The sequence below is a fragment of the Heterodontus francisci genome, chromosome 11 (genome assembly GCF_036365525.1).
Source record: "Heterodontus francisci isolate sHetFra1 chromosome 11, sHetFra1.hap1, whole genome shotgun sequence".
Classification (NCBI taxonomy): Eukaryota; Metazoa; Chordata; class Chondrichthyes; order Heterodontiformes; family Heterodontidae; genus Heterodontus; species Heterodontus francisci.
The window spans coordinates 65,704,758-65,731,753 of record NC_090381.1 but is presented as its reverse complement, the minus strand read 5'-3'; the positions used below and the strand labels follow the sequence as shown (position 1 = coordinate 65,731,753).

General features: G+C 46.9%; 1 protein-coding gene across 1 annotated transcript in view; it reads left to right on the top strand.

The window, feature by feature from the left end:
• LOC137375033 (spermatogenesis-associated protein 16-like) overlaps positions 1–26,996 on the top strand; it is a 224,507-nt gene that overhangs the window by 45,180 nt on the left and 152,331 nt on the right. The window contains exon 4 of the mRNA XM_068041656.1: positions 5,713–5,797. Coding sequence (XP_067897757.1) covers positions 5,713–5,797 — 85 coding nt within the window. The remainder of the gene's footprint in view (positions 1–5,712; positions 5,798–26,996) is intronic.

Below are 26,996 nucleotides of genomic sequence, written 5' to 3'. Positions count from 1 at the left end.
ATCCAAAAAAGGGCAACAAAGATGATTCTAGTTTTTATATCATTGAACTGTTAAGAGAAGCAAAATAAAAAACCTATGGCCATTGGGGAAAAAAAACAAAAGAGGGCATTTACACTACAAATGTAGCATTGATGTGAAATAAAAACAAGAAATGCTGGAAATACTCAGCCGGTCTTGCAGCATCTGTGGAGAGAGAAGCAGAGCTAATGTTTCAGGTCAGTGACCCTTCTTCAGAACTGGCAAATATTAGAAATGTAAAAGGTTATAAGAAAGTAAAGTGGGGTGGGGCAAGAGATAACAAAGGAGAAGGTGTAGATAGGACATGGTCACAGAATAGCTGACCAGAAGGTCATGGAGCAAAGATATGTCAATGGTGTGTTGAAAGACAAAGCATTAGTACAGAAAGGGTGTTAATGGACTGAAAATTGAACAGCAGCAAGTACAAACATGAAAAAAACCAGTAGGTAAGCAAACTGAACAAACTAAGATGAAATAAAATAAAATGAACACAAAAGAATATATATAAAAAAAAGGAAAAAGAAAAAAATAACTAAAAATAAAAGTAAAATGGGGTGCCTGTCATGCTCTGAAATTATTGAACTCAATGTTCAGTCCGGCAAGCTGTAGTGTGCCTAATTGGTAAATGAGATGCTGTTCCTCGAGCTTGCGTTGATGTTCACTGGAACACTGCAGCAATCCCAGGACAGAGATGTGAGCATGAGAGCAGGGGGGAGTGTTGAAATGCCAAGCAACCGGAAGCTTGGGTTCCTGCTTGCGGACTGAGCGGAGGTGTTCCGCAAAGCAGTCACCCGGTCTGTGTAGAAGAGACCACATTGTGAGCAGCGAATACAGTATACTACATTGAAAGAAGTACAAGTAAATCGCTGCTTCACCTGAAAGGAGTATTTGGGGCCTGGGATAGTGAGGAGAGAGGAGGTAAATGGGCAGGTATTACGCCTCCTGCGATTGCAGGTGAAGGTGCCGTGGGAAGGGGATGAGGTGGTGGGGGTAATGGAGGAGTGGACCAGGGTGTCACGGAGGGAATGATCCCTTCGGAATGCTGATAGGGGAAGGGAGGGGAAGATGTGTTTGGTAGTGGCATCACGCTGGAGATGTCGGAAATGGCAGAGGATGATCCTTTGGATATGGAGGCTGATGGGGTGGAAAGTGAGGACAAGAGGAACCCTGTCACGGTTCTGGGAGGGAGTGGAAGGGGTGAGGATAGAGGTACGGGAAATGGGCCGGACACGGTTGAGGGCCCGGTCAACCACAGTGGGGGGGAATCCTCGGTTGAGGTAAAAGGAAGACATATCAGAAGCACTGTCATGGAAGGTAGCATCATCAGAGCAGATGCGTCGGAGACGGAGAAACTGGGAGAATGGAATGGAGTCCTTACAGGAGGCAGGGTGTGAAGAAGTGTAGTCAAGGTAGCTGTGGGAGTCGGTGGGTTTAGAATGGATATTAGTAGACAGCCTATCCCCGGAGTTGGAGACAGAGAAGTCGAGGAAGGGAAGGGAAGTGTCGGAGATGGACCATGTAAAGGTGAGAGAAGGGTGGAAATCAGAAGCAAAATTGGTAAAGTTTTCCAGTTCAGGGGCGGGAGCAGGAAACGGCACCGATACAGTCATCAAAGTACCGGAAAAAGAGTTGGGGGAGGGGGACTGGAACAAGGAATGTTCGATATATCCCACAAAAAGACAGGCATAACTAGGACCCATGCAGGAACCTATAGCAACACCTTTTACTTGAAGGAAGTGAGTGGAGTTGAAGGAGAAGTTGTTCAATGTGAGAACAAGTTCAGCCAGGCGGAGGAGGGTGGTGGTGGATGGGGACTGTTCGGGCCTCTGTTCAAGGAAGAAGCGGAGAGCCCTCAAACCGTCCTGGTGGGGGATGGAGGTGTAGAGAGATTGGACGTCCATAGTGAAGAGGAGGCGGTTGGGGCCAGGAAACTGGAAATTGTCAAAATGACGTAGGGCATCAGAAGAGTCACGTATGTAGGTGGGAAGAGACTGGACCAGCGGAGAAAAGATAGAGTCAAGATAGGAAGAAATAAGTTCAGTGGGGCAGGAGCAGGCTGACACAATAGGTCTGCCGGGACAGTCCTGTTTGTGGATTTTGGGAAAGAGGTAGAAGCGGGCTGTCCGGCGTTGCGGGACTATGAGGTTGGAAGCTGTAGAGGGAAGATCTCCAGAGGAGATGAGGTCAGTGACAGTCCTGTGGACAGTAGCTTGATGTTCGGTGGTGGGGTCATGGTCCAGAGGGAGGTAGGAAGAAGTGTCTGAGAGTTGGCGTTGAGCCTCTGCAAGGTAGAGGTCGGTACGCCATACAACAACAGCACCACCCTTGTCTGCAGGTTTGATGACAATGTCAGGGTTAGACCTGAGAGAATAGAGTGCCTCAGGTTCAGAGGGGGACAGGTTAGAGTGAGTGAGGGGGGCAGAGAAATTGAGATGACCAATGTCTCGCTAACAGTTTTCAATGAAAAGATCAAGAGCGGGTAAGAGGCCAGGAGGAGGAGTCCAAGTAGAGGGAGAATGCTGGAGGCGGATGAATGGGTCTACTGATCGGGAGAAGGACTCCTGGTCAAAGAAGTGAGCCTGGAGGCGGAGGCGACGGAAGAAGAGCTCAACGTCATGCTGAGTGCGAAATTAATTGAGGTGGGGGCGTACGGGGATAAAACTGAGACCTTTGCTGAGTACAGAACGTTCAGCGTCAGAGAGGGGGAGGTCAGAGGGTATAGTGAATACACGACAAGGGGTCAGATCAGAAGGGCTGGGGTCAGAGGGAAGTGAAAGGGAAGAAGGATCTGGAGGGGCATTAGTCCCCATCAGCTGCTGGAGCTTGCGTTCCTTGATACCTGAAAGAAAGAAAAAAAGTTTTTGTTAATGCGTCGGATGAGACGAAGGATGAAATGAAACTGCAGAGTAGAACAACTTTGAGATAAGGTGAGGCGGTGCTGCTGGAGAGAGAGGTTCAGTGTGTATGTGTGGTGGTGCATAGCCCTGAGTGTGGATCTCAGGATGCGGCGAGAATAGCAGTCCGAGGAACATTGTATTTCTCGGAGATACCTGTAATCCTGAGTGGATTCAAAACATGATGGGTGAAACTGCTGTTGGAATCCACGTGGAATAAGTCGGAGCCGGAGACAGTCGCTGAGGAAGGAGATGTGGCTGTGAAAACGAGTTTTGGTAGACACCTTATCAAACACCAGGAGGGAAATAGAAAGCAATGAAGGTGAACAAGGTAAAAGAGACAAACGAAAATCCCATCGGAGAGAAGAGCAGAACTTCTTCAAGGTGGGCATTCCTGGAAGAGAAGTGGCAGTGAATTACACCCTAAATTAAAAGCAAAATACTGCGGATTCTGGAAATCTGAAATAAAAACAAGAAATGCTGGAAATACTCAGCAGGTCTGGCAGCATCTGTGGAGAGAGAAGCAGAGTTAACGTTTCAGGTCAGTGACCCTTCTTCAAAACTGGCAAATATTAGAAATGTAAAAGGTTATAAGCAAGTAAAGTGGGGGTGGGGCAAGAGATAACAAAGGAGAAGGTGTTGATAGGACAAGGTCACAGAATAGCTGACCAGAAGGTCATGGAGCAAAGATATGTTAATGGTGTGTTGAAAGACAAAGCATTAGTACAGAAAGGGTGTTAACGGACTGAAAATTGAACAGCCTCAAGTACGAACATGAAAAAAAAGTGGATAAGCAAATTGAACATTGGTGTGAAGTTGTTTCACTTCTGACTAATGCTGCATTTACAGTGCAAGTACCAAGCTAAAGCCAGTGTCAGGGTCCAACAAGAGGAAGGATTCTCACTTTGCTTCACTTAGGAGTCATTTTGAAACCTTCACATCCTATTTGCACTCCTTGGGTTCAAAATTGCTACATTCCTGCTCCACTACAAGAAGGATTTCTATCTGCAACTTGTAAAGGCCATTAACCCCGAACCAAATCTAGAAGATAGAGTCATTTTAATATTCAGGCAGGCGACCCGTTTCTGTAGATCACCCTGATTAGTTCTGAAAAATTGGAACAGTATCTTGCTGCTGTGAGGTGGCAGCTTCAGGCCCTTGTTAGACCAAAGATTTCATGGTGCACAATTCACACAGGGAATACCTGGGCAGCCATCTTAAGTTATTTTACAGCTGATTAATTTTCTGGCCTTCAGGAGGCCCAAACCTTAAGTCATGTCTGCTATCGGATAGTGTTTTGGTAAATTTTCAAGGTAGCGTGGGAACACCCCGAGATAAGCCTTCCAAAATATTGCCATGGCAGTGTCCATGATAGCTTAATTTTGGTGCAGAGTTAAAACCACTTGCACAATCATTAAACTTGTACTGCGAATGCACTGTAAAAGAATAATTTGTTTTTTTAAAAATAAGGGAAGAACCTATCAGTTAGCAGTTGATGTAGAGTAATATTTTGTGCATGATCAGCCTTGGGACAGAACATGACAGGAAGCTGAAGAAGCCAAAAGCTAAACTTCAAGATTAGAAGGATGTGTTTGTGCCAGAACAAGATGGTACAGGGATAGAGAACAGGATGAGAAATTCTGTTGGTCATGCTGGTTAGAACACCACCACTTTCAATACATCGGCATATAAATTTCACTGCACAATGCCCATTATTTGTGCACTAACTGGCCTATGAAGCCCACAGCATGACCAGCTGGAAGCTCATGCACATTTCCATCCGGACGTACACCATGTGTCATATTAGTGAAGGAAAATATAGCCATCCAGGACTCGTGTCTGGAATAGGTGTTAGGCCCTTTGCAAATACAATGAAGGAGGCTAATGCGTGTTTGAGGCCTCCACTGCAAGATCAATTTGCCCTGAGGCCGATGATGGCACGGCTGTGCTGAGTAAAAGCAGACCATGGAACTGCCTGCTACTGAAAAGGTAACATTTTGAAATTTACTTAACTGAATGTTGAGCCGGGAGGAGCAGGAATGTTCCTCCCAATCCACATTTAAAAATGTGCTGCAAACCCCACTTATTTTCTCTACCACAAAATAGTGTTGTACACCCCATGCCCCTCCCCCCGTAGCATCATATCTCTCAACCACCACCTCACCTGAGGGCCACTGTGATGCTAGCCACAATCTGATTTTGGTTTGTTCTTCTCCGGCTCGCTGTTCATGGTACTCTGGCTCCATTGAAATGAGACCCGAAGCCTACAAATGGTGCCTTGGCATCACCATTCAGGCACAGGAAATGTACCTTGCAACCCCTATCACTATCCACCCCGCCACCAAGCCGCAAATGCGGCCAGAAATTTATTCCCCATAATCTTTCCAAAAATTAGCTCTACAAAGCAGCTAAATGCATCTTAAATTATGCTAACTACATTTCATATACTCACATTGGTTCCAGATGGTATTCATTTTTGGCATAGAATGTGTAATAACCCTGTTTGGCATTATCAGGTAACCCAGTAATAAAGCAATTTTATTGTCTAATCATTATTTTGGTTGTCTAAAAATTGCATAATTTGTGGTATGTTCACAATTGCTTATATTTGCCTCATTGACAGAGAAATACTAACCTTTGGGCTGCTGTCAATTCAATATAAAACTGCTCATAGCAAGCTAATGTGAAACACTCTTCACAAAGCACGCTTCCCAAGGACAGCTGTAGAAAGTTTGTAGTATTGCAGGTTTGAGTACGATGTATAGTATTATTTTGTTTGTGTATTCTGTTTTACCATTAGAAGTGCTATGATTGCTGACTACATTTATTGGCTACATGGAGCAAAGGAACAGAACATCAGCAAACACGTCAAGCTTTATTGGCAGGTGAGGAGTGATAAATGGAAGAGGAATGACCTGAATTGCCATTAGAACACAAGATTGATGAATTGCTGCAAAATACATTCATCAACCGAAGTACAGAAAATATGACCTAATTCAAATAATATATTGTTATATACTCCCTGGACCACTCCTTTAATGTGCTTGGAATAATATATTATCAAAAGCACATTGAAATGCATAAGACTTCTATTATGTAGAATAATAATGGAGCATTATAATAGTGGTTAGAGACTGTGGCAGGGAATTTAGAACATTACAGCGCAGTACAGGCCCTTCGGCCCTCGATGTTGCGCCGACCTGTGAAACCATCTGACCTACACTATTCCATTTTCATCCATATGTCTATCCAATGACCACTTAAATGCCCTTAAAGTTGGCGAGTCTACTACTGCTGCAGGCAGGGCGTTCCATGCCCCTACTACTCTCTGAGTAAAGAAACTACCTCTGACATCTGTCCTATATCTATCACCCCTCAACTTAAAGCTATGTCCCCTCGTGTTTGCCATCACCATCCGAGGAAAAAGACGCTCACTATCCACCCTATCTAACCCTCTGATTATCTTATATGTCTCTATTAAGTCACCTCCTCCTCCTTCTCTCCAACGAAAACAACCTCAAGTCCCTCAGCCTTTCCTCGTAAGACCTTCCCTCCATACCAGGCAACATCCTAGTAAATCTCCTCTGCACCCTTTCCAAAGCTTCCACATCCTTCCTATAATGCGGTGACCAGAACTGCACGCAATACTCCAGGTGCGGTCTCACCAGAGTTTTTGTACAGCTGCAGCATGACCTCGTGGCTCCGAAACTCGACCCCCCTACTAATAAAAGCTAACACACCATATGCCTTCTTAACAGCCCTATTAACCTGGGTAGTAACCTTCAGGGATTTATGCACCTGGACACCAAGATCTCTCTGTTCATCTACACTACCAAGAATCTTCCCATTAGCCCAGTACTCTGCATTCTTGTTACTCCTTCCAAAGTGAATCACCTCGCACTTTTCCGCATTAAACTCCATTTGCCATCTCTCAGCCCAGCTCTGCAGCCTATCTATGTCCCTCTGTACCCTACAACATCCTTCGGCACTATCCACAACTCCACCGACCTTCGTGTCATCCGCAAATTTACTAACCCACCCTTCTACACCCTCTTCCAGGTCATTTATAAAAATGACAAACAGCAGTGGCCCCTAAACAGATCCTTGCGGTACACCACTAGTAACTAAACTCCAGGATGAACACTTGCCATCAACCACCACCCTCTGTCTTCTTTCAGCTAGCCAATTTCTGATCCAAAGCTCTAAATCACCTTCAACCCCATACTTCCGTATTTTCTGCAATAGCCTACCGTGGGGAACCTTATCAAACGCCTTACTGAAATCCATATACACCACATCCACTGCTTTACCCTCATCCACCTGTTTGGTCACCTCGAAAAACTCAATAAGGTTTGTGAGGCACGGCCTACCCGTCACAAAACCGTGCTGACTATCGCTAATGAACTTATTCTTTTCAAGATGATTATAAATCCTGTCTCTTATAACCTTTTCCAACATTTTACCCACAACCGAAGTAAGGCTCACAGGTCTATAATTACCAGGGCTGTCTCTACTCCCCTTCTTGAACAAGGGGACAACATTTGCTACCCTCCAGTCTTCCGGCACTATTCCTGTCGACAATGACGACATAAAGATCAAGGACAAAGGCTCTGCAATCTCCTCCCTGGCTTCCCAGAGAATCCTAGGATAAATCCCATCTGGCCCAGGGGACTTATCTATTTTCACACTTTCCAAAATTGATAACACCTCCTCCTTGTGAACCTCAATCCCATCTAGCCTAGTAGCCTGAATCTCAGTATTCTCCCCGACAACATTTTCTTTCTCTACTGTAAATACTGACGCAAAATATTCATTTAACGCTTCCCCTAGAATGGAGCAATCTAGTCTGGAGTAGAACATTTGGCAGGGAGTAGAGTCTATTGTGGAGTGGATGGGCTGAATTTTCCTGGCCCCGAGGTGGTGGACTTTGAGTTGGTTTGGGGGGGTGGGGTGCAGGAGAATAGCAGGGAACAGCATCAGGATGGCTCCCCAGCACATTCCAGCCGCTGGAGAAGTTTTCCAGCGATGGGCTGGATGTAGATTGGCTGTCTGCTGAATGGAGGCCGCCAGCGCTATTTAGGCAGCCTCCCTGCAACAGTTTGTGTGGGGCAGGGGCATCGAAGCCGGAGGCTCCATACCCCAAAGAGGGGGCTGCAGGCAGCAAAGGCCTCACCTGCAGGCGAAGTTTCCCTTCCACTCCAAGGGGCCTTCCTGCTTGGCGCCTCTGAATTTATAGTTAAAATTTATGCCTCCGAGGCCGCCTCCATTTTGAGGAGCACTCACGGTCTTCCACCTGCCTCAGCAACGGCCACCTATCCCAGTGGGCTGCCGAGCCTCTAGAGTTGCTGTCCCTGTGATTGAGTAGGTGCAGGTTCAGGATCCCCATTTGGTCCCAACATCAGGGTCCTGAAGCTCGCAGGAAAATTCTGTCTGATAAGTCTAGGGAGTAGGGAAGTGCAATAGTCTAGTGGGCAATATAAGTTATGGGGGAGAGTGGAGCAATCTATTGGGGATTGTAGCAAGTACAAACATCCAAACAATGTAGGACAGAAAAACACCCTCTGCTCCATTCTCCTGTCCCACAAAATTGTGCTACAATGCGTATCACAATATATTCACTCCTCCCCACCCAAAAACCATGGGCTGGTCTTTCTATTAGGGATTGGGAACCGGAAATGGGGGCTGATTCTGGGTCCAGACCCCGTATGGCATGCGTTAAGCACGCCCGCTAGGGCCAATGGGAGGCCCTCCAGCACTTGGCTGGTGGATCAGCTGATCTGAAGATGGCGAGCAAGAGGGAGAAGGCCAGGTGTTTATTTTTATGTTTTAAAAAGCCACAGCTGCCTGGCCATGATCCTGAAGGGGGAACCCCTCCAAGGGTCGGCCAGTGGCCAGAACTGTGGCCCAGCAGCCGTTATGAGTCAGGGGGATGGGGGAGGTCCTTTGAGCGATCCATCACCCCCTCCTGCACCTCCCACTCTCAGCCATGTCCAGGCTGACATGGGCTGCCCGCATTGCTGATTGGAAATTTTGCTTCGTAATTGCCAATAATTGGCCTCAATTGGCTGCCTGCCAGGAAGTGTTGGGCAGCTGATTCGACCCTGAGCTGCCCTCATTCAAAATGGCTTGGGGTCACGATCATGATGGCGAACCAGCACCGAGGCCGGAGGCACCCAATTGCACGCCTGCCCACCATCTATCCAGACCCAAACACATTTAAAATCCAGCCCCATGTGTTTCCAGTAGTTGAGGGGCCAATAATGAGTGGTCCCAGATACAAAATTAAATGTAGGAGATTTAGCACTGAGGGATAGAGAACTTCTTTACACAGAGTTGTGGTGGTGTGGAGTCCACTTTCAAGGTTAGTGGTTGAGGTAGATAATATCAACATTCAAGATGTTAGCACAGCCTAGTTGGGCTGAAAGGCCTGTTTCCATTGTTATAACTTCTATGCATTTCTATTTCTAAATCTCATTAAACATTGGCATTGACTAGTAACTACAAATACAAACATTATTGTTAAAATATAGCAAACTTCTGAAGCAATTATAATTTAGCAATTCCTATGGAGTGGTGATACGGAGATGTCACGAGTATGTTATGAGAAACTTGTGTAAACTTATACTAAAGAATGTTTGTCTTCCACATTCATTAGATTACAGTAGAGAAATTATGAAGTGTAGAAGATAGAAATGGATAAATTCACAGATTGAATGTGCAGTCACAATAAACATTTCATTGAATTCTTTGCTAGAATGAAGAAAAATAATCCCATTAAAGCGCAAATATCTGGCCAAGACGGAAATTCAATTATTAAACATGTTTAAATGTTCACAACAAAAAAAATCATTTAAAAACATATCCTGCTGGAACTGTATGGTTGTACTGAACTCACAATCTGAAAAATCCCATTTTTGATCCCTGGGGCAGAATTTTAACTGACAGATTCACTCATAGCGAGGAATGCCAGCAGCAGGTTGGAAACCCAAAAATTAGTGGAGCTTTGCCGTGGCTTTTTAACTCGGCCCTGGCACGAGCATCCTGCTTTCGGGTGTCCTGACTAATCGGAGCAGGCAGTTGTGATCACCTGCCTATTCAAGTCTAGCTTTTCTCACTATTTAAAGGGACACCAGCAGGTGACAGAATTGATTTATGCTACAAATGTCAGGATGCAGATAGCAACTGCTATGCTGAAGTCTCCATGTGGGAAGGCTGCCCCCCCCAGGTTCTCTGAAGCATCGTTGGAGGTCATTGTGCAGGCTACAAGGACCCAAAGACAGACTCTTCCCAGCAGATGGAAGGAAGAGATGGGCCTCTAGAACTAAGTGGATGTGATTGAAAGTGGCTGAAGAGGTTAACAGCAGGATTATGGTCCTTTGCTCATGGATAGTGCTGAAGGAGGCTCAGTGACCTCATCAGGGCAGGAATGGTGATTGGCGTGCTACGTTCAAGTACCAATCCTCTCACTCTGACTTCACCAGCTTTCTGCACAGCACTCCACAGACATGCTGCTCTACTCATTCCTCTCTCTCAAAGCACCTCCTCACATCCCCACCTGAACAACCACCCCTGACACCCCACCCTCATCTTAATGTCATTTCACACCCATGACTGATAGGCACCCTCCATCTCTAATCACAATCTACTTCTCTCACACAACCTTCTGTTTGCAGGAGAAGAAAGCGCAGAACACCAGGGAGAGGCAGAGAAGTGGGTGTTGAGGGGTGGGGGTCAGTAGATGAGGTGACTTTCCAATAACAGTCATCCTGACCACCATGGAGGAAGATGCACTAGAAATCAACAGCCTGTCGGAGTGCCTGGCCATTGGAGATGGAGCGATGTGGTCTCCCAGATACCTGATGACAGAATTCCATATCACGCTGCCAAATGTAACAAAACAAACACTCATGTTGATTTGGTGAAATATGATCACCTGCAGCCATGGCCTTGTCAGCCATACTTCATGTCATTCATCTCACAGGTTCTTCAAGTGTAACGCAGGAGATGGTGTAGGAATCGGCCAAGGAATCCTCATCGCACCCTCCACCATAGCTCAGTTGGCTCTCCGAGGCAGGTGGCTGGGTTGTCACATGGTGAGCCAGACATCACAATTGAGCAGAAGTAAGGGCTGGAGACAGAGACAGGAGTGGAGCATCCTCATTGGAGAGTAATTGGAGGAGTGCATCTTTAGCATGAGTGCCATAATATCTCAGGTCTTTGCACTAATGTCCACCTCCATAGTAAGAGTGACCACCTGCATGGTGCATCAGACACAGCAGGCAACCGAGTACATGCTGGCCCTCACCAATGGCCCGCACACTCAATCTACCAGTTTAACAGGATGGAGGAAAACCTCACCTTGGCCATTTTTCACCTCACAGAAGTGCAGTTAACTGCACTCCAGCTCTTAACTAGCAGGGAAGGGCAGATGAGCTGCAAGGGGGAAGATAGAGAAAGGGCACAGGACAGTGGGAACCCTTCAGGCGTTCCCATTCCTCCCCCTTGATCCCACCCCAATCAGTCAGAGGCCCACATGCTGACTCCTGTCCTGATAGTCAAGTCTGCCCCTGCACAGGCGCAGGTGGGGCACTCTTTAGTGAGGCCCTCACAAACTCCAAAACCGAGAGGACGTTGGCCATGAGCGTCTTCGCAGTCAGGGGATGGAAACGAGCAGCCTGCCTCTAGCTCTGCTGAAGCCACAGGGGTAGCACCACATTGAAGTTAAAAGAAAAGTAATACTTTGTAGTTACACTAGGGAAAGCATTTGGGTGTTTAAAAGAGTGTTAATGTGTTGAATTCATTGTAAATGTTTATGTACCATAAACTTTATTTTAATTCTCCATTCTCCACTGTTGCCTCTCACCTGCCAAATGGTCATCAACATTGAGGTAAATGATATGTCAGGAGTAGAAGACAAACAGTGGGTGTCAGTGAAATGGAAGGATTAATGACCGTGGGAATGTGTTGTGTTGGGCTGGGGCAGGGGTGGGCATTATGATCAGCATTGATGAGTCATATGACTGCACAGTATCAGGTTAGCTGAATCGTGCCTGCATTGCTGGCATCTCTGGAAGCTAGATGTGTGGCTGCAGGGTCCCTGGCCACATCAGGCACCTTCTCCTGTTGCTCCGCTTCTTCCTCCTCCTCTGAAGAGGCAGCACAATTGTCACCTCCTTCCACCTGTAGCTCGAGTACTCTCTGCTGTACCATGTTATGCAAGGCACAGCAGATCACTATCATTCAGGACACCCTTACTGGTGCATACTAAAGGGTGCCTCCAGATCTGTCCAGGCAACTGAATCACATCTTCAGCAGCCCAAGGCTTGCTTAGTTACCACTCTTGTGCTCATTATGGCTTCTGTTGTATCTTTCCTTTGTATCAATGGTAGGGCTTCACACAGATGTCAGCAGCCACATCCTTGGATGATATCGTTTGTCTTCAACGAGCCATCCGCTGAGTCTGCTTAGAGCTTGGAAGATCTGTGGGAGACTTGACTGGCACAAAATGATGGCACATGACAACTTTCTGGATATTTTGCACAGATATGCATGAATATCTTCCGGTGGTTACAGATCAGCCGCTCATTAATGGAATGGAATCCCTTTGGATTGATGAATACTCCCAGTTTATCTGAGTGCGGCTTGTTTGTCACATGGGTGCAATCTATGACATCCTGGACTTGTGAGGATCCAGCTATTGCAGCAAATCTGAAGGCCCTTGCTTTCTGACTGACCTTAATGTTGCACAGTGGATGTAAGTGGCAGCCCTGGCAAACATGGCCTCGGTCACCTGGGAGCTGCACTTATGAGCAGCAGATTGTGAAATCCTATAGATGTCGCCTACCGATCCGTGGAAGGAGCCGGAGGCGTAGAAATTCAAAAATAAAAACAAGAAATGCTTCAGTATTTGAGGAGTCATGAATGGTGCTGAACATTGTGCAATCATCAGCGAACATCCCCACTTCTGACCTTATGATTGAAGGAAGGTCATTGATGAAGCAGCTAAAGATGGTTGGGCCTCGGACACTACCCTGAGGAACTCCTGCAGTGATGTCCTGGAGCTCAGATGATTGACCTCCAACAACCACAGCCATCTTCCTTCGCGCTGGGTATGACTCTAACCAGCAGAGAGTTTTCCCCCTGATTCCCATTGACTCCTGTTTTGCTAGGGCTCCTTGATGCCATACTCGGTCAAATGCTGCCTTGATGTCAAGGGCAGTCACTCTCACCTCACCTCTTGAGTTCAGCTCATTTGTCCATGTTTGAACCAAGGCTGTAATGAGGTCAGGTGCTGAGTGGCCCTGTCAGAACCCAAACTGGGTATCACTGAGCAGGTTATTGCTAAGCATGTGCTGCTTGATGGCACTGTTAATGACACCTTCCATCACTTTGCTGATGATTGAGAGTAGACTGATAGGGTGGTAATTGGCTGGGTTGGACTTATCCTGCTTTTTGTGTACAGGACAGACCTGGACAACTTTCCACATTGCCGGGTAGATGCCAGTGTTGTAGCTATACTGGAACAGCTTGGCTAGGGTGCGGCAAGTTCTGGAGCACAGGTCTTCAGTGCTATTGCCGGAATATTGTCAGGACCCATAGCCTTTGCAGTATCTGCCTTCAGTCGTTTCTTGATATCACGCGGAGTGAAACAAATGGGGTGAAGCCTGGCATTTGTGATGCTGGGGACTTCAGGAGGAGGCCGAGATGGATCATCAACCCGGCACTTCTGGCTGAAGATTGTTGCAAATGCTTCTGCCGTATCTTTCGTATTGATGTGCTGGACTCCCCCATTGTTGAGGATGGGGATATTTGTGGAGCCACCTCCTCCAGTTAGTTGTTTAATTGTCCACCACCATTCACGGCTGGATGTGGCAGGGCTGCAGAGCTTAGATCTGATCCGTTGGTTATGGGATCGCTTAGCTCTGTCTATCGCATGCTGCCTATGCAGTTTGGCATGTATGTAGTCCTGGGCTGTAGCTTCACCAGGTTGACACCTGATTTTGAGGTATGCCAGGTGCTGCTTCTGGCATGCCCTCCTGCACTCTTCATTGAACCAGGGTTGGTCTCCTGGCTTGATGGTAATGGTAGAGTGGGGGATATGCCAGGCCATGAGGTTACAGATTGTGGTTGAGTACAATTCTGCTGCTGCTGATGGCCCACAGCGCCTCATGGATGCCCAGTTTTGCATTGCTAGATCTGTTCGAAATCTATCCCATTTAGCAGGGTGATAGTGCCACATAACACGATGGACGGTATCCTCAATGTGAAGGCGGGACTTCGTCTCCACAAAGACTGTGCGGTGGTCACTCCTACCAATGCAGTCATGGACAGATGCATCTGCGGCAGGCAGATTGCTGAGGACAAGGTCAAGTATGTTTTACCTCGTGTTGGTTCCCCCACCACTTGCCGCAGACCCAGTCCAGCAGCTATGTCCTTTAGTACTCGGCCAGCTCGGTCAGTAGTGGTGCTACCGAGACACTCTTGGTGATGGACATTGAAGTCCCCCATCCAGAGTACATTTTGTGCACTTGCCACCCTCAGTGCTTCCTCCAAGTGGTGTTCAACGTGGAGGAGTACTGACTCATCAGCTGAGGAAGAGCGGTAGGTGGTAATCAGTAGGAGGTTACCTTGCCCATGTTTGACCTGATGCCATGAGACTTCATGGGGTCCAGAGTCGATGTTGAGGACTCCCAGGGCAACTCCCTGGGTAACCAGGGAAAGGGTTGGCCCACTCAAGGACAGAGATGGGAATCTATGCGTGGAGCCAGAGGAAATGGGTGAGGTGCTAAATGAGTACTTTGCATCAGTATTCACCAAGGAGAAGGACTTGGTGGATGATGAGCCTAGGGAAGGGAGTGCAGATAGTATCAGTCATCTCATTTTCAAAAAGGAAGAGGTGTTGGGTGTCTTGCAAAGCATTAAGGCAGATAAGTCCCCAGGGCCTAATGGGATCTACCCTAGAATACTGAGGGAGGCAAGGGAAGAAATTGCTGGGGCCTTGACAGAAATCTTTGCATCCTAATTGGCTACAGGTGAGGTCCCAGAGGACTGGAGAATAGCCAATGTTGTTCCTTTGTTTAAGAAAGGTGGTAAGCATAATCCAGGAAATTATAGGCCGGTGAGCCTTACGTCAGTGGTGGGGAAACTATTAGAGAGGATTCTTCGGGACAGGATTTACTCCCATTTGGAAACAAATGAACTTATTAGCCAGAGACAGCATGGTTTTGTGAAGGGGAGGTCGTGTCTTACTAATTTGATTGAGTTTTTTGAGGAAGTGACGAAGATGATTGATGAGGGAAGGGCGGTGGATGTTGTCTTTCTGCACTTTAGTAAAGCCTTTGACAAGGTCCCGCATGGCAGACTGGTGCAAAAGGTGAAGTCACACGGGATCAGAGGTGAGCTGGCAAGATGGATACAGAACTGGCTCGGTCACAGAAGACAGAGGGTAACAGTGGATGGGTGTTTTTCTGAATGGAGGGATGTGACCAGTGGTGTTCCGCAGGGATTAGTGCTGGGACCTTTGCTCTTTGTAGTATATATAAATGATTTGGAGGAAAATGTAGCTGGTCTGATTAGTAAGTTTGCGGACGACACAAAGGTTGATGGAGTTGCGGATAATGATGATGATTGTTAGAGGATACAGCAGGATATAGATCGGTTGGAGACTTGGGCGGAGAAATGGCAGATGGAGTTTAATCCGGACAAATGTGAGGTAATGCATTTTGGAAGGTCTAATGCAGGTGGGAGGTATACAGTAAATGGCAGAACCCTTAGGAGTATTGACAGGCAGAGAGATCTGGGCGTACAGGTCCACAGGTCACTGAAAGTGGCAACGCAGGTGGATAAGGTAGTCAAGAAGGCATACGGCATGCTTGCCTTCGTCAGTCGGGGCATAGAGTATAGAAATTGGCAAGTCATGTTGCAGCTGTATAGAACCTTAGTTCGGCCACACTTAGAATATTGCGTGCAATTCTGGTCGCCACACTACCAGAAGGATGTGGAGGCTTTGGAGAGGGTACAGAGGAGGTTTACCAGGATGTTGCCTGGTCTGGAGGGCATTAGCTATGAGGAGAGGTTGGAAAAACTCGGATTGTTTTCACTGGAACGACGGAGGTGGAGGGGCGACATGATAGAAGTTTACAAAGTTATGAGCGGCATGGACAGAGTGGATAGTCAGAAGCTTTTTCCCAGGGTGGAAGAGTCAGTTACTAGGGGACATAGATTTAAGGTGCGAGGGGCAAAGTTTAGAGGGGATGTGCGAGGCAAGTTTTTTACACAGAGGGTGATGAGTGCCTGGAACTTGCTTCCAGGGGAGGTGGTGGAAGCAGATACGATAGCGACGTTTAAGAGACATCTTGACAAATATATGAATAGGAAGGGAATAGAGGGATATGGGCCCCGGAAGTGCAGAAGGTGTTAGTTTAGGCAGGCATCAAGATCAGCGCAGGCTTGGAGGGCCGAATGGCCTGTTCCTGTGCTGTACTGTTCTTTGTTCTTTGTACTGTAGACCACTGTCCCGCCACCTCTGCTGGGTCTGTCCTGCTGGTGGGAAAGGACATACCCAGGAATAGTGATTGCAGCGTCTGGGAAATTGTAAGGTATGATTCCATGAGTATGACTATGTCAGGCTGTTGATTGACAAGTCTGTGGGACAGCTCTCCCAACTTTGGCACAAGCCCCCAGGTGTTAGTAAGGAGGACTTTGCAGGGTTGACAGGGCTGGGTTTATTTTTTTATTTTATTTTTATTTAGAGATACAGCACTGAAACAGGTCCTTCGGCCCACTGAGTCTGTGCTGACCAAGAATCACCCATTTATACTAACCCTACAGTAATCCCATATTCCCTACCGCCTACCTACACTCGGGGCAATTTACAACAGCCAATTTACCTATCACCTGCAAATCTTTGGCAGTGGGAGGAAACCGGAGCACCCGGCGAAAACCCGCGCGGTCACAGGGAGAACTTGCAACTCCGCACAGGCAGTACCCAGAATTGAACCCGGGTCCCTGGAGCTGTGAGGTTGCGGTGCTAACCACTGCGCCACTGTGCCGTTGTCGTTTCCGGTGCCTAGGTCGATGCCGGGTGGTCCGTCCAATTTCATTCCTTTTTATTGACTTCGTAGCGGTTAGATACAACTGAGTGACTTGCTAGGCCATTTCAGAGGGCATGTAAGAGTTAACCACATTGCTGTGAGGCTGGAGTCACATGTAGGCCAGACCAGGAAAGGACAGCAGATATCCTTCCCTAAAGGACATTAGTGAACCAGATGGGTTTTTACAACAATCGGCAATGGTTTCATGGCCATCATTAGACTAGCTTTTAATTCCAGATGTATTAATTAAATTCAAATTACACCTTCTGCTGTGGTGGGATTCGAACCCATGTCCCCAGATCAATACCCTGGGTCTCTGGGTTACTAGTCCAGTGATAATACCACTACGCCACTTCCTCCCCATGTGCTCCCAGCTATGTGCTGTTGTCGGTAGTGGATTTCCAAGGTAGTTCTGAACTTGGAGCTTGCGTTTATCTGATTGTTTTTCCCCTTACTCTGATTAAGTATTCATTATTTATCATGGGGTGCTGTTTTTGCTTTGAATGATTGGATGAATGAACAGTTAGAGGAAGAGGAGTAACAGAAGAAGCAACAGCAACAACAGAAGCTTCAACAACCAGGACAACCAGCCAGTGGGCTTGTTAGAAGAGAGCAGTTGAGAGAAGTGGCATAGGAAGGTCTGTCCAGCCCACAGAATCTAAGGCTGACTTAGTTCCTCGGTTATCTCTCAGGAATACTGCTGTTGCTGAGCTATCCAGCTTTTTGTGGTGGAGAATGCTTGACCAGAGGGCCATGCCTATTTTTTTCACATTGGCTTCTTCCAGGCTGCTGCAGGGGATGTCACCTAAATTTCCTGGTCTGCAGTGCCTAGCAACATCAAGCAGGTCACCAGTGTCCAGTTTCTCAGAGGAAGTCAGCACATTACCATCACAATGGATGCCAACAGCCAGAGTGAAAGAGTTCAGGGATTTGCAGCACTGGATGGCTTCCTCATGTCCAGGTCATCATAGGCCGCACTCAGGCACTATCGAGGCACTAGAAGCTGAGCTAGGATCTCTTGTCAATAGGAAGGGTTAGGGTCAGGGTTTTGCACTCCAAAATACAACTGTTGCGTGATCACCATGGTAGGATAATGCAAGAATTCTGCCAGTTTAGCTGGCTGCTGGCAAGATGCCTTGACCACCCACAAACCTCCACCCAGCGAGGAATCTCAGAAGATGGCTGCTACAGGTCAAGTGGTACTCCCTAGAAATGCAGCTGATGATACCCCTCGGCATCCCTGTCATGCATGATCAACATGGGTACAGTCAGAGGCATGGGACCACTCGCAAATCATAGAGCGTACTATTGATATTTTGAAGCATTGGTTCAGGTACCTTGATCATTCTGGAGGCTCCCTACAGTATAGTCCAGACAAAGTGTCCCGCATCATTGTAGTGTGCTGTATTCTGCACACAACCTTGCAATGCAAAGAGGATTGTAGTCGGAGGAGGCACACAAAGGAGAAGAGGCTTCATTATACAAGGAAGGAGCGGATTAAGGTGAGGAGAACCACAAGAGGGTCAGCAGAACATATTGCACCTAGAGAGGCCAAGAAGCAGTTGATTAAAGGAGTGCTTTCAGTGACCTGCTCAGTCACTTACCTAAAAAATTACAGAAAGCCCCTCGCATTAACAGTCCTTGTTCCCTTTCACCACTCTCTTAATTCAGCATTTAAGAAACATTCAAATCTTTCATATAACCTCTGTACAATAGCATTCTGACAATGCAGACTAAGAAGTTTCAATGAAAATAAACTATAGACCAAAGTTCTAAATGTGATAAAGGGGAAGATTTTAATTCCAAAATCACTATTGTAGTGAATTATTTTGTCACCAGGTTATCAACCCCTATCACTTTCATTAAAAAGTTTACCAACTGAACTACTAGTACGAGGTTCTTCTTCAGTGGTTTCAGAAGGACTGGTGGAAGGCTCCTGTTGTTCATGTGGGAATCCTTGCAATGCTCGTGGTCTATGACTTCTGGGAGCTCAAGCCTGCGAGGGTCCATCTAAAGATTTTGGCTGGTGCTCAACTGGCTTTCTTATTGGCTGAATGAGTGGTGAGGGAGAAGATGTACAGATATCCTGAGAAAGGTCAATTTGTGCTGCTCATAGTGCCACCGCTACTTCCATTGGGTTGCAGCTGATCACTCCCACTGATCTGCATGAGAGCAGACTGTAAAAGTTGAGTGACTCCTTGAAAACCCCCTACCTATTAAGTCCACCAATCTGTCTAAGGTGAAAACCTGTCTCTGCAAGGTACAATTGAGAGCCTTCATGGCACCCATTTGAGCTTCCACCAAATCTGTAGTGGCTTTAATTAGTAACTACCCTGTTGTGTGTGCCTGGGCGCAGCAACCCCAGAGGTGGCCTCATTCTCCAAGTGAAAGAATAACAGAGGGACCTTGGATTGCATGTCCATAGATCCTTGAAGTTAGCAGGATAAGTTGGTTAAGAAGGCATGTGGGATAGTTTCCTTTATTAGCTGAGGCATAGAATGCAAAAGCAGGGCGGTTAAAACTGCTATAAAACACTCGTTAGGTCACAGCTAGAGTACTGCGTACAGTTCTGATCACTGCATTTCAGGAAGGGTGTGATTGCACTAGAGAGGGTAGGGAGGAGATTTACGATGTTGTCGGGAATGGAGAATTTTAGCAATGAGGAAGGATTGGATAGGCTGAGGCTGTTTTCTTTGGAACAGAGGAGGCTGAGGGGAAATTTAATTGAGGTGTGTAAAATTATGAGTGGGCTAGATTGAGTGGATAGCAAGGACCTACTTTCATTTTTACTTTCAGTGTACAAAACGTGGTTAGGCCACAGCTGGAGTATAGCGTACAGTTTTGGTCATCACATTACAGGAAGGACATAATTGCTCTGGAGAGAGTACAGAGGAGATATACAAGAATGTTGCCAGGGCTCGAAAGTTGCAGCTATAAGGAAAGATTGGATCAGCTAGGGTTGTTTTCCTTAGAACAGAGGAGGCTGAGGGGTGACTTAATTGAGGTGTACAAAATTATGAGGGGCCTAGATAGAGTAGACAGGAAGGACCTGTTTCCCCTAGCACAGAGGACAATTACTAGGGGGCATAGATTTAAGGTGATTGGTAGAAGGATTAGAGGGGACGTGAGGAAAACCTTTTTCATCCAGACAGTGGTGGAGGCAGAAACCCCCAACTCATTTAAAAGGTACCTGGACCTGCACCTGAAATGCTATAAGTTGCAAGGCTACGGACCAGGTGCTGGAAGGTGGAATTAGATTGGGTGGCTAGTTTTTTCAGCTGGTGTAGACATGATGGGCTGAATGGCCTCTTTCTGTGACATGGCTTTTCTATGGTTCTATTAACAGAGAGGTCAGTCACCAGGAGGACAGATTTAAATAATCGGTAGAAGGATTAGAGGAGAATTGAGGAGAAACTTTTTCACCCAGAGTGTAGTGGGTGTCTGGAACTCATTGTTTGCAAGGGTGGTAGATGCAGAAACCCTCATTGCATTTAAAAATTACTTGGATATGCACTTGAAGTGTCGTACCCTACAAGGTTATGGTCCAAGAGTTGGAAAGTGGGATTATGCTGGATAGCTCTTTTACGACCAGCACGGACACAATGTGTCAAATGACCTCCTTCTGTGCCATAAATTTCTATGATTCTGTGAAGTCCTCTGCGAGCTGTCTTCTGGACTGTCCCTGCCACCAGTAACTGCTGCTGCTGATGTGATGGATGTTCAACACATTCAGACCCCTGTAATTCACTCATGTGCCTAGCCAGTCTCAGTGCTGGTGCTTGAGAGTGATGCAGCGCATGATGGTGCCTCTTCAGAAGGATTCTTCTCCTCTGAGGTGTCTTCTGCAGGCAGCAGGGAAGGGTCTAGTGGAAAGAGGAGGAAGACAATAGTTAGGATGGGACTGAGTTTGGCCACCAGCAAATGACAGACATCACAAAGCTGCTTGATGTTATCAAGCTGTCTGATTGTGCATCTTTCTGAGATTCATGAAGAGGTACAAGTAGTAGTTAGAGACCCTGGGCTTGACTTTTAGGCCCCGCTGGGGCTGGGAACAGAGGTGAGTGCTATAAATAGCACCGCCAGCCTGCATGGCAGTTCCCCAGTTCCATCCCACTTTCGGGCCATTTTCGCATGCGTATGGGAGCCGATCCAACGAATTAAGGGCCACTTAAGGCCAATTAAAAGGAGGCTGACTGAGACCAGCAGGTTCGCGCAGAAGTCGAGTGCCAGATTAACTGCCTGGAGATGGCCTTCCAGCAGCAGACTGTGGTGGGGGGAGGACGGCACCATTCCAGGCAAGCCTAGAGGCCCTCCCTGCCTGTCTGGGTGTAGCAGCAGCTACAGGTGCCCTGTAGAAGTGTTTCCCCTGCTCCCCCATCCCCTCCCCTCACCTCACAGTGGTGGCCTGGCTGCAAAAGCCATTTTTTTAGTTTAAATTTTAAAAATTTGGGCAGAGGGCATCTCCATTTTGGGGCACCTTCTCCCTCACTTACCTTCCGTTGCATTCTGCTGCTGCTTTCAAGCTGGAAGGACTCTGATTGGTTCTCCAGCTTTGAGAACCTGCCCACTGTCCTTAATTAGATGGTGAGTCAGTCCGCTGGGCATTAATTGGTTGCTCCGGGAAAACTCACAATGAATGACTGTTTCCCACACAGTGCAGGCATCAGACCCACATTTGAGCCTGAAGGCGAGATTCAGAAGCCTGTAGGGAAAATCATGCCCCCTGTTCGGATTAGGCTCCAGCCTCAAATACACTTATTCCAAAAGCTCTGGAGGGACTACTGTTTTCCAATGTTTGCTGCTCCAACTTGGAGAGGTTCATGATGTTGCTTGGTCCTTAATCTTCTCCCTTGAGCTCTTGTTTTGTCCTGCAGAAAGAGAGTTCAAGAGTGTCTCCCACAATGGAAAGTGCAGGTGTATGTGGCTTATGCTGGTTGTGCAGATGTTGAAAAGGAGAAGTAGTAAAATGTGGAGATGTTGAATGGAAAGTATGTTGTCTGGAGTGTGAAGTCTAGAAGGAGCCATGAGCGGTGATTTTCCTGGAGCTGGCACTTTCCCTTCGTGCCTTGTACACGTGACGTTTTAGGAACCTACTCCCACTGGCTGGAAAGAGAACTTCTCTCCTCCCCCTGACTTCTTCCTGCAGGATCTTCAGGGAGGCTTTAGAGAACGCTTGGACTTGCCTGTAACTCCTGTTGAAACAGCTTTTTCATTTATCCACTCCAAAGCAAAATCAGCTAAATGGGAACAGAGCCTTGCTTTATGAGGTACATTCTGCTTTAAATAGGCCTCTGGGATTGACCTGCCAAAAATTATGCTGACCAAGTGGGCAGTATATCCCATTGTGTCAACAACCACATATGAACCTCGCTGGTGAGATTATAATGAGACCCAGTAGTTAAAATATCCGGGGCCTTTTTCCTGGTGCAGCAGGTGAATTTCTAATTCACCTCTACACTTACCCACATAAAACCCGTCTGGAGTTAAAATGAGTCACTGCAAACTAGGAAAGGGGAGAAAAATGGCCAGATTCAGCTTCAGATCAGTATCCAGTTGTACATACCGAAAGTTCATGTGCATATTTTTGGTAAGGACGCAGTCCTGCTCAGTTCTAAAACAAAAAGGGGCATGCTTTTATTTTTGCTGTTTTATTGGGACTGACAATCATTGGAACATGGCCATTTGCAATGATGCAAAAGTACTGCTTTCATTTACTGCTATGAAGCACAAGTTAGAACGAAGTACTGATTAGCACAATACTTGTTGCAATCGAATTTTGATTGATGGTTGAGTACGAAATAGACTTACAATGAAAACAGCGATTTCATTTTCTTCTGCCATGAAATAAAAATCACCAAAAAAGAAACAGTTTTTCAAATGGTCAGCTGGGCATTAACATGCTTCCCCAGCACCCAGTAAGTGGCTCAGCCATCGATAACATCAAGGGGTGGATTTTCATCTTCACCATTGGGGAAGTAAGCTGATGTAGCAAATTGCTTGTCCTTTATAGAACGTGCCCAGTTTACAGAATCACAGAATTGTTACAGCGCAGAAGGGCGCCATTCGGCCCATCGTGTCTGCACCGGCTCTCTGAATGAGCAATTCACCTAATGCCATTCCACCACCTTCTCCCCATAGCCCTGCATATGCTTCCTTTTCAAATAACAGTCTAATTTCCTTTTGAATCCCTCAATTGAACCTGCCTCCACCATGCTCTCAGATGGTGCATTCTAGAACTTAACCACTTGCTGCGTGAAAAAGATTTTCCTCGTATCACTTTTGCTTCTTTTGCCAATTATTTTAAATCTGTGTCCTCTTGTTCTCCATCCTTTCACAAGTTGGAACATTTTCTCCCGATCTACTCTGTCCAGACCCCTCATGATTTTGCATATCTCTCTCAAAGCTCCTCTCGGCCTCCCCTCCCCCAAGGAAAACAGTCCCAACTGCTTCAGTCTGTCTTCATAACTGAAGTTCCTCATCCCTTGAACATCCTTGTGAATCTTTTCTGCATTTTCTTCAATGCCTTCACATCTTTCCTAAAGTGCCACAAAATCTTTAAAGTGGTGCTGCAAAAGCTCTCTTAATGCCATCATACATTGATCTGATGTTTCCGGTGTCGGAGGCCAGCTGAATACGACTGCATATGTGTTGCCAGTAGTCATTTGCACAGCGCCTGGCTGTTCTTTGTGCAGCGCTTCTGGCTACTTTAAGTGCTACGAATGTTAACTCACTGGGGGCTTTCTTGTAGTTCAATAGTGCAATGCGCAGAGCGGCTATGGCAGGTTCCAGTTCTTCAAAGTGAGATTGAAAGCAGTCTGCATTCTGCTTCTCACGTTTGCCATAGGTGGTCATTGCTGAGTCATAGATGGTGTCTCTGATGTGGGCCCACTTGGTCTCTGCATCCCCTGTAGGAGTGTTTTGAAGGGCTTTTTCATGTGAATTTAGAAACTTATGTAACAGCTGTGGATAAGAAATTATGTTAGTGTTGATGCGCGGGCGGCCCTTCTGCTTGGAGTGATGTAGCTTCTTTGGTTTGAGTCTAACTTTGCTGCACACCAGGGAGTGGTTGGTGTCACAGTCTGCACTGTGGAAGCTGTGTGTGATTTGGACACTGTTTATAGAGGCTCGCCTTGTGACGATGAGGTCCAGCTGGTGCCAACGATGTGATCTTGGGTGCCTCCATGAAACCTGGTGACAGGGTTTAGTCTGAAAGAATGAGTTGGCGATGCAGAGGTTGTGATAGGTACACAACTCCAGCAGTCTCTGTCCATTCTCATTCATCCTTCCAATGCCATAGCGCCCAAGGCAGGAGGGCCATGAGTCATGGTCGGCCCCAACCCTGGCATTAAAGTCACCCAGCAGGAATAAATGTTCGGTATTGGGAATGCTACTAATGATATTATGGAGTTCCTCGTAGATCTGGTCTTTAACTTCAGGTGGGGAGCAGAGTGTTGGACCATCAAGAAGATCGCCCCACTCAAGTCTAAATCAGGGGACACGATCCTTGACCAATGCAAGCAAATGGACCACTGGGTGGAGCACTACCTAGAACTGTACTCCAGGGAAAATGTTGTCACTGAGACCGCCCTCAATACAGCCCAGTCTCTGCCAATCATGGATGAGCTGGACGAACAGCCAACAAAATCGGAACTCAGTGATGCCATTGATTCTCTAGCTAGTGGAAAAGCCCCCGGGAAGGATGGCATTACCCCTAAAATAATCAAGAGTGCCAAGCCTGCTATACTCTCAGCACTCCATGAATTGCTTTGCCTGTGCTGGGATGAGGAAGCAGTACCACAGGACATGCGCGATGCCAATATCATCACCCTCTCTATGAACAAGGGTGACCGCGGTGACTGCAACAACTACCGTGGAATCTCCCTGCTTAGCACAGTGGGGAAAGCCTTCGCTCGAGTCATTTTAAACAGACTCCAGAAGCTGGCTGAGCATGTCTGAGGCACAGTGTGGCTTTCGAGCAGAGAGATCCACCATTGACATGCTGTTCTCCCTTCGCCAGCTGCAGGAGAAATGTCGTGTACAACAGATGCCCCTCTACGTTGCTTTCATTGATCTCACCAAAGCCTTTGACCTCGTCAGCAGACGTGGTCTCTTCATACTACTAGCAAAGATCAGATGTCCACCAAAGTATCATCACCTCATTCCATGACAATATGAAAGGCACAATTCAGCATAGCGGTGCCTCATCAGACCCCTTTCCTATCCTGAGTGGCGTGAAACAGGGCGGTGTTCTCGCACCTACACTGTTTGGGATCTTCTTCTCCCTGCTGCTCTCACATGCGTTCAAGTCTTCAGAAGAAGGAATTTTCCTCCACACAAGATCAGATGGCTGGTTGTTCCAACTTGCCCATCTGAGCGCAAAGACCAAAGTATGGAAGGTCCTCATCAGGGAACTCCCCTTTGCTGACGATGCTGCATTAACATCCCACACAGAGGAGTGTCTGCAGAGACTCATCGACAGGATTGCAGCTGCCTGCAATGAATTTGGCCTAACTATCAGCCTCAAGAAAACGAACATCATGGACCAGAAATGCTCCATCCATCAATATCGGCGATCACGCTCTGGAAGTGGATCAAGAGTTCACCTGCCTAGGCTCAACTATCACCAGTAACCTGTCTCTCGATGCAGAAATCAACAAGCACATGGGAAAGGCGTCCACTGCTATGTCCAGACTGGCCAAGAGAGTGTGGGAAAATGGTGCACTGACACGAAAGTACGAGTGTATCAAGCATGTGTCCTCAGTACCTTGCTCTATGGCAGCGAGGCCTGGACAACGTATGTCAGCCAAGAGCAACATCTCAATTCATTCCATCTTCGCTGCCTCCAGAGGATCCTTGGCATCAGGTGGCAGGACCGTACTTCCAACGCAGATGTCCTCGAGGCGGCCAACATCCCCAGCATATACACCTTACTGAGCCAGCGGCGCTTGAGATGGCTTGGCCATGTGAGCCACATGGAAGATGGCAAGATCCCCAAGGACGCATTGTACAGTGAGCTCGTTACTGGTATCAGACCCAACTGCCGCCCATGTCTCCGCTTTAAAGACGTCTGCAAACGCAACATGAAGTCCTGTGACATTGACCACAAGTCATGGGAGTCAGTTACCAGTGATTGCCATAGCTGGCGGGCAGCCATAAAGGTGGGGCTAAAGAGTGGCGAGTCGAAGAGACTTAGCTGTTGGCAGGAAAAAAGAAGCGCAAGGAAAGAGCCAACTCTGCAACAGCCCCGACAACCAATTTTATCTGCAGCGCCTGTGGAAGAGTCTGTCACTCTAGAATTGGCCTTTATAGCCACTCCAGATGCTGCTTCACAAACCACTGACCACCTCTAGGCACTTACTCATTGTCTCTTGAGACAAGGAGGCCAAAGAAGAAGAAGAAGAGGTGCTGCAAAGATCATTAGCAATAATGAAGATGAAGTGAAACAGGTAGCAATAGCTCATGTTGCAAGGAACTTGCATTTATCTAGCATCTTTCACATCCTCGGGCCATCCCAAATTGTTTCACAGCTGGCAAATTACTTTTGAAGTGCAGTCACTGTAACCAAGCACAGCAACTAATATGCACACAGCTCATTCCCATGGACAGCAGTGAGATGAATGACTGGTTAAACTGGCAAAACTACAGATTTCTAAAAACATTAATCCATAAACTTGCTTAATTAATATTAGCATTGTTTGCAAAACTTTTTTTTCAAATTGCCTTTCTGTCTAAAGTCTGGGCCTTTATATCAAAATTTTACCTAGGCCTGGATGTTGGGATTTCAAACTGCTGTTGTCAAGTCATATGACTAACAGAACTGCAGCATGACGACAATTTTTACTCTGCTGCTGTGGAACAACAGTGCTCAAAGTACACCAGGGCAACGCATAGAACATAGTAATCAGGCGGAAAGGAACAGAGAATTCTGGATCCAATAAAGAAATTCTATATGTGAGAAAGATGCATTATGGTATTTGCTGTTTTGACCCTG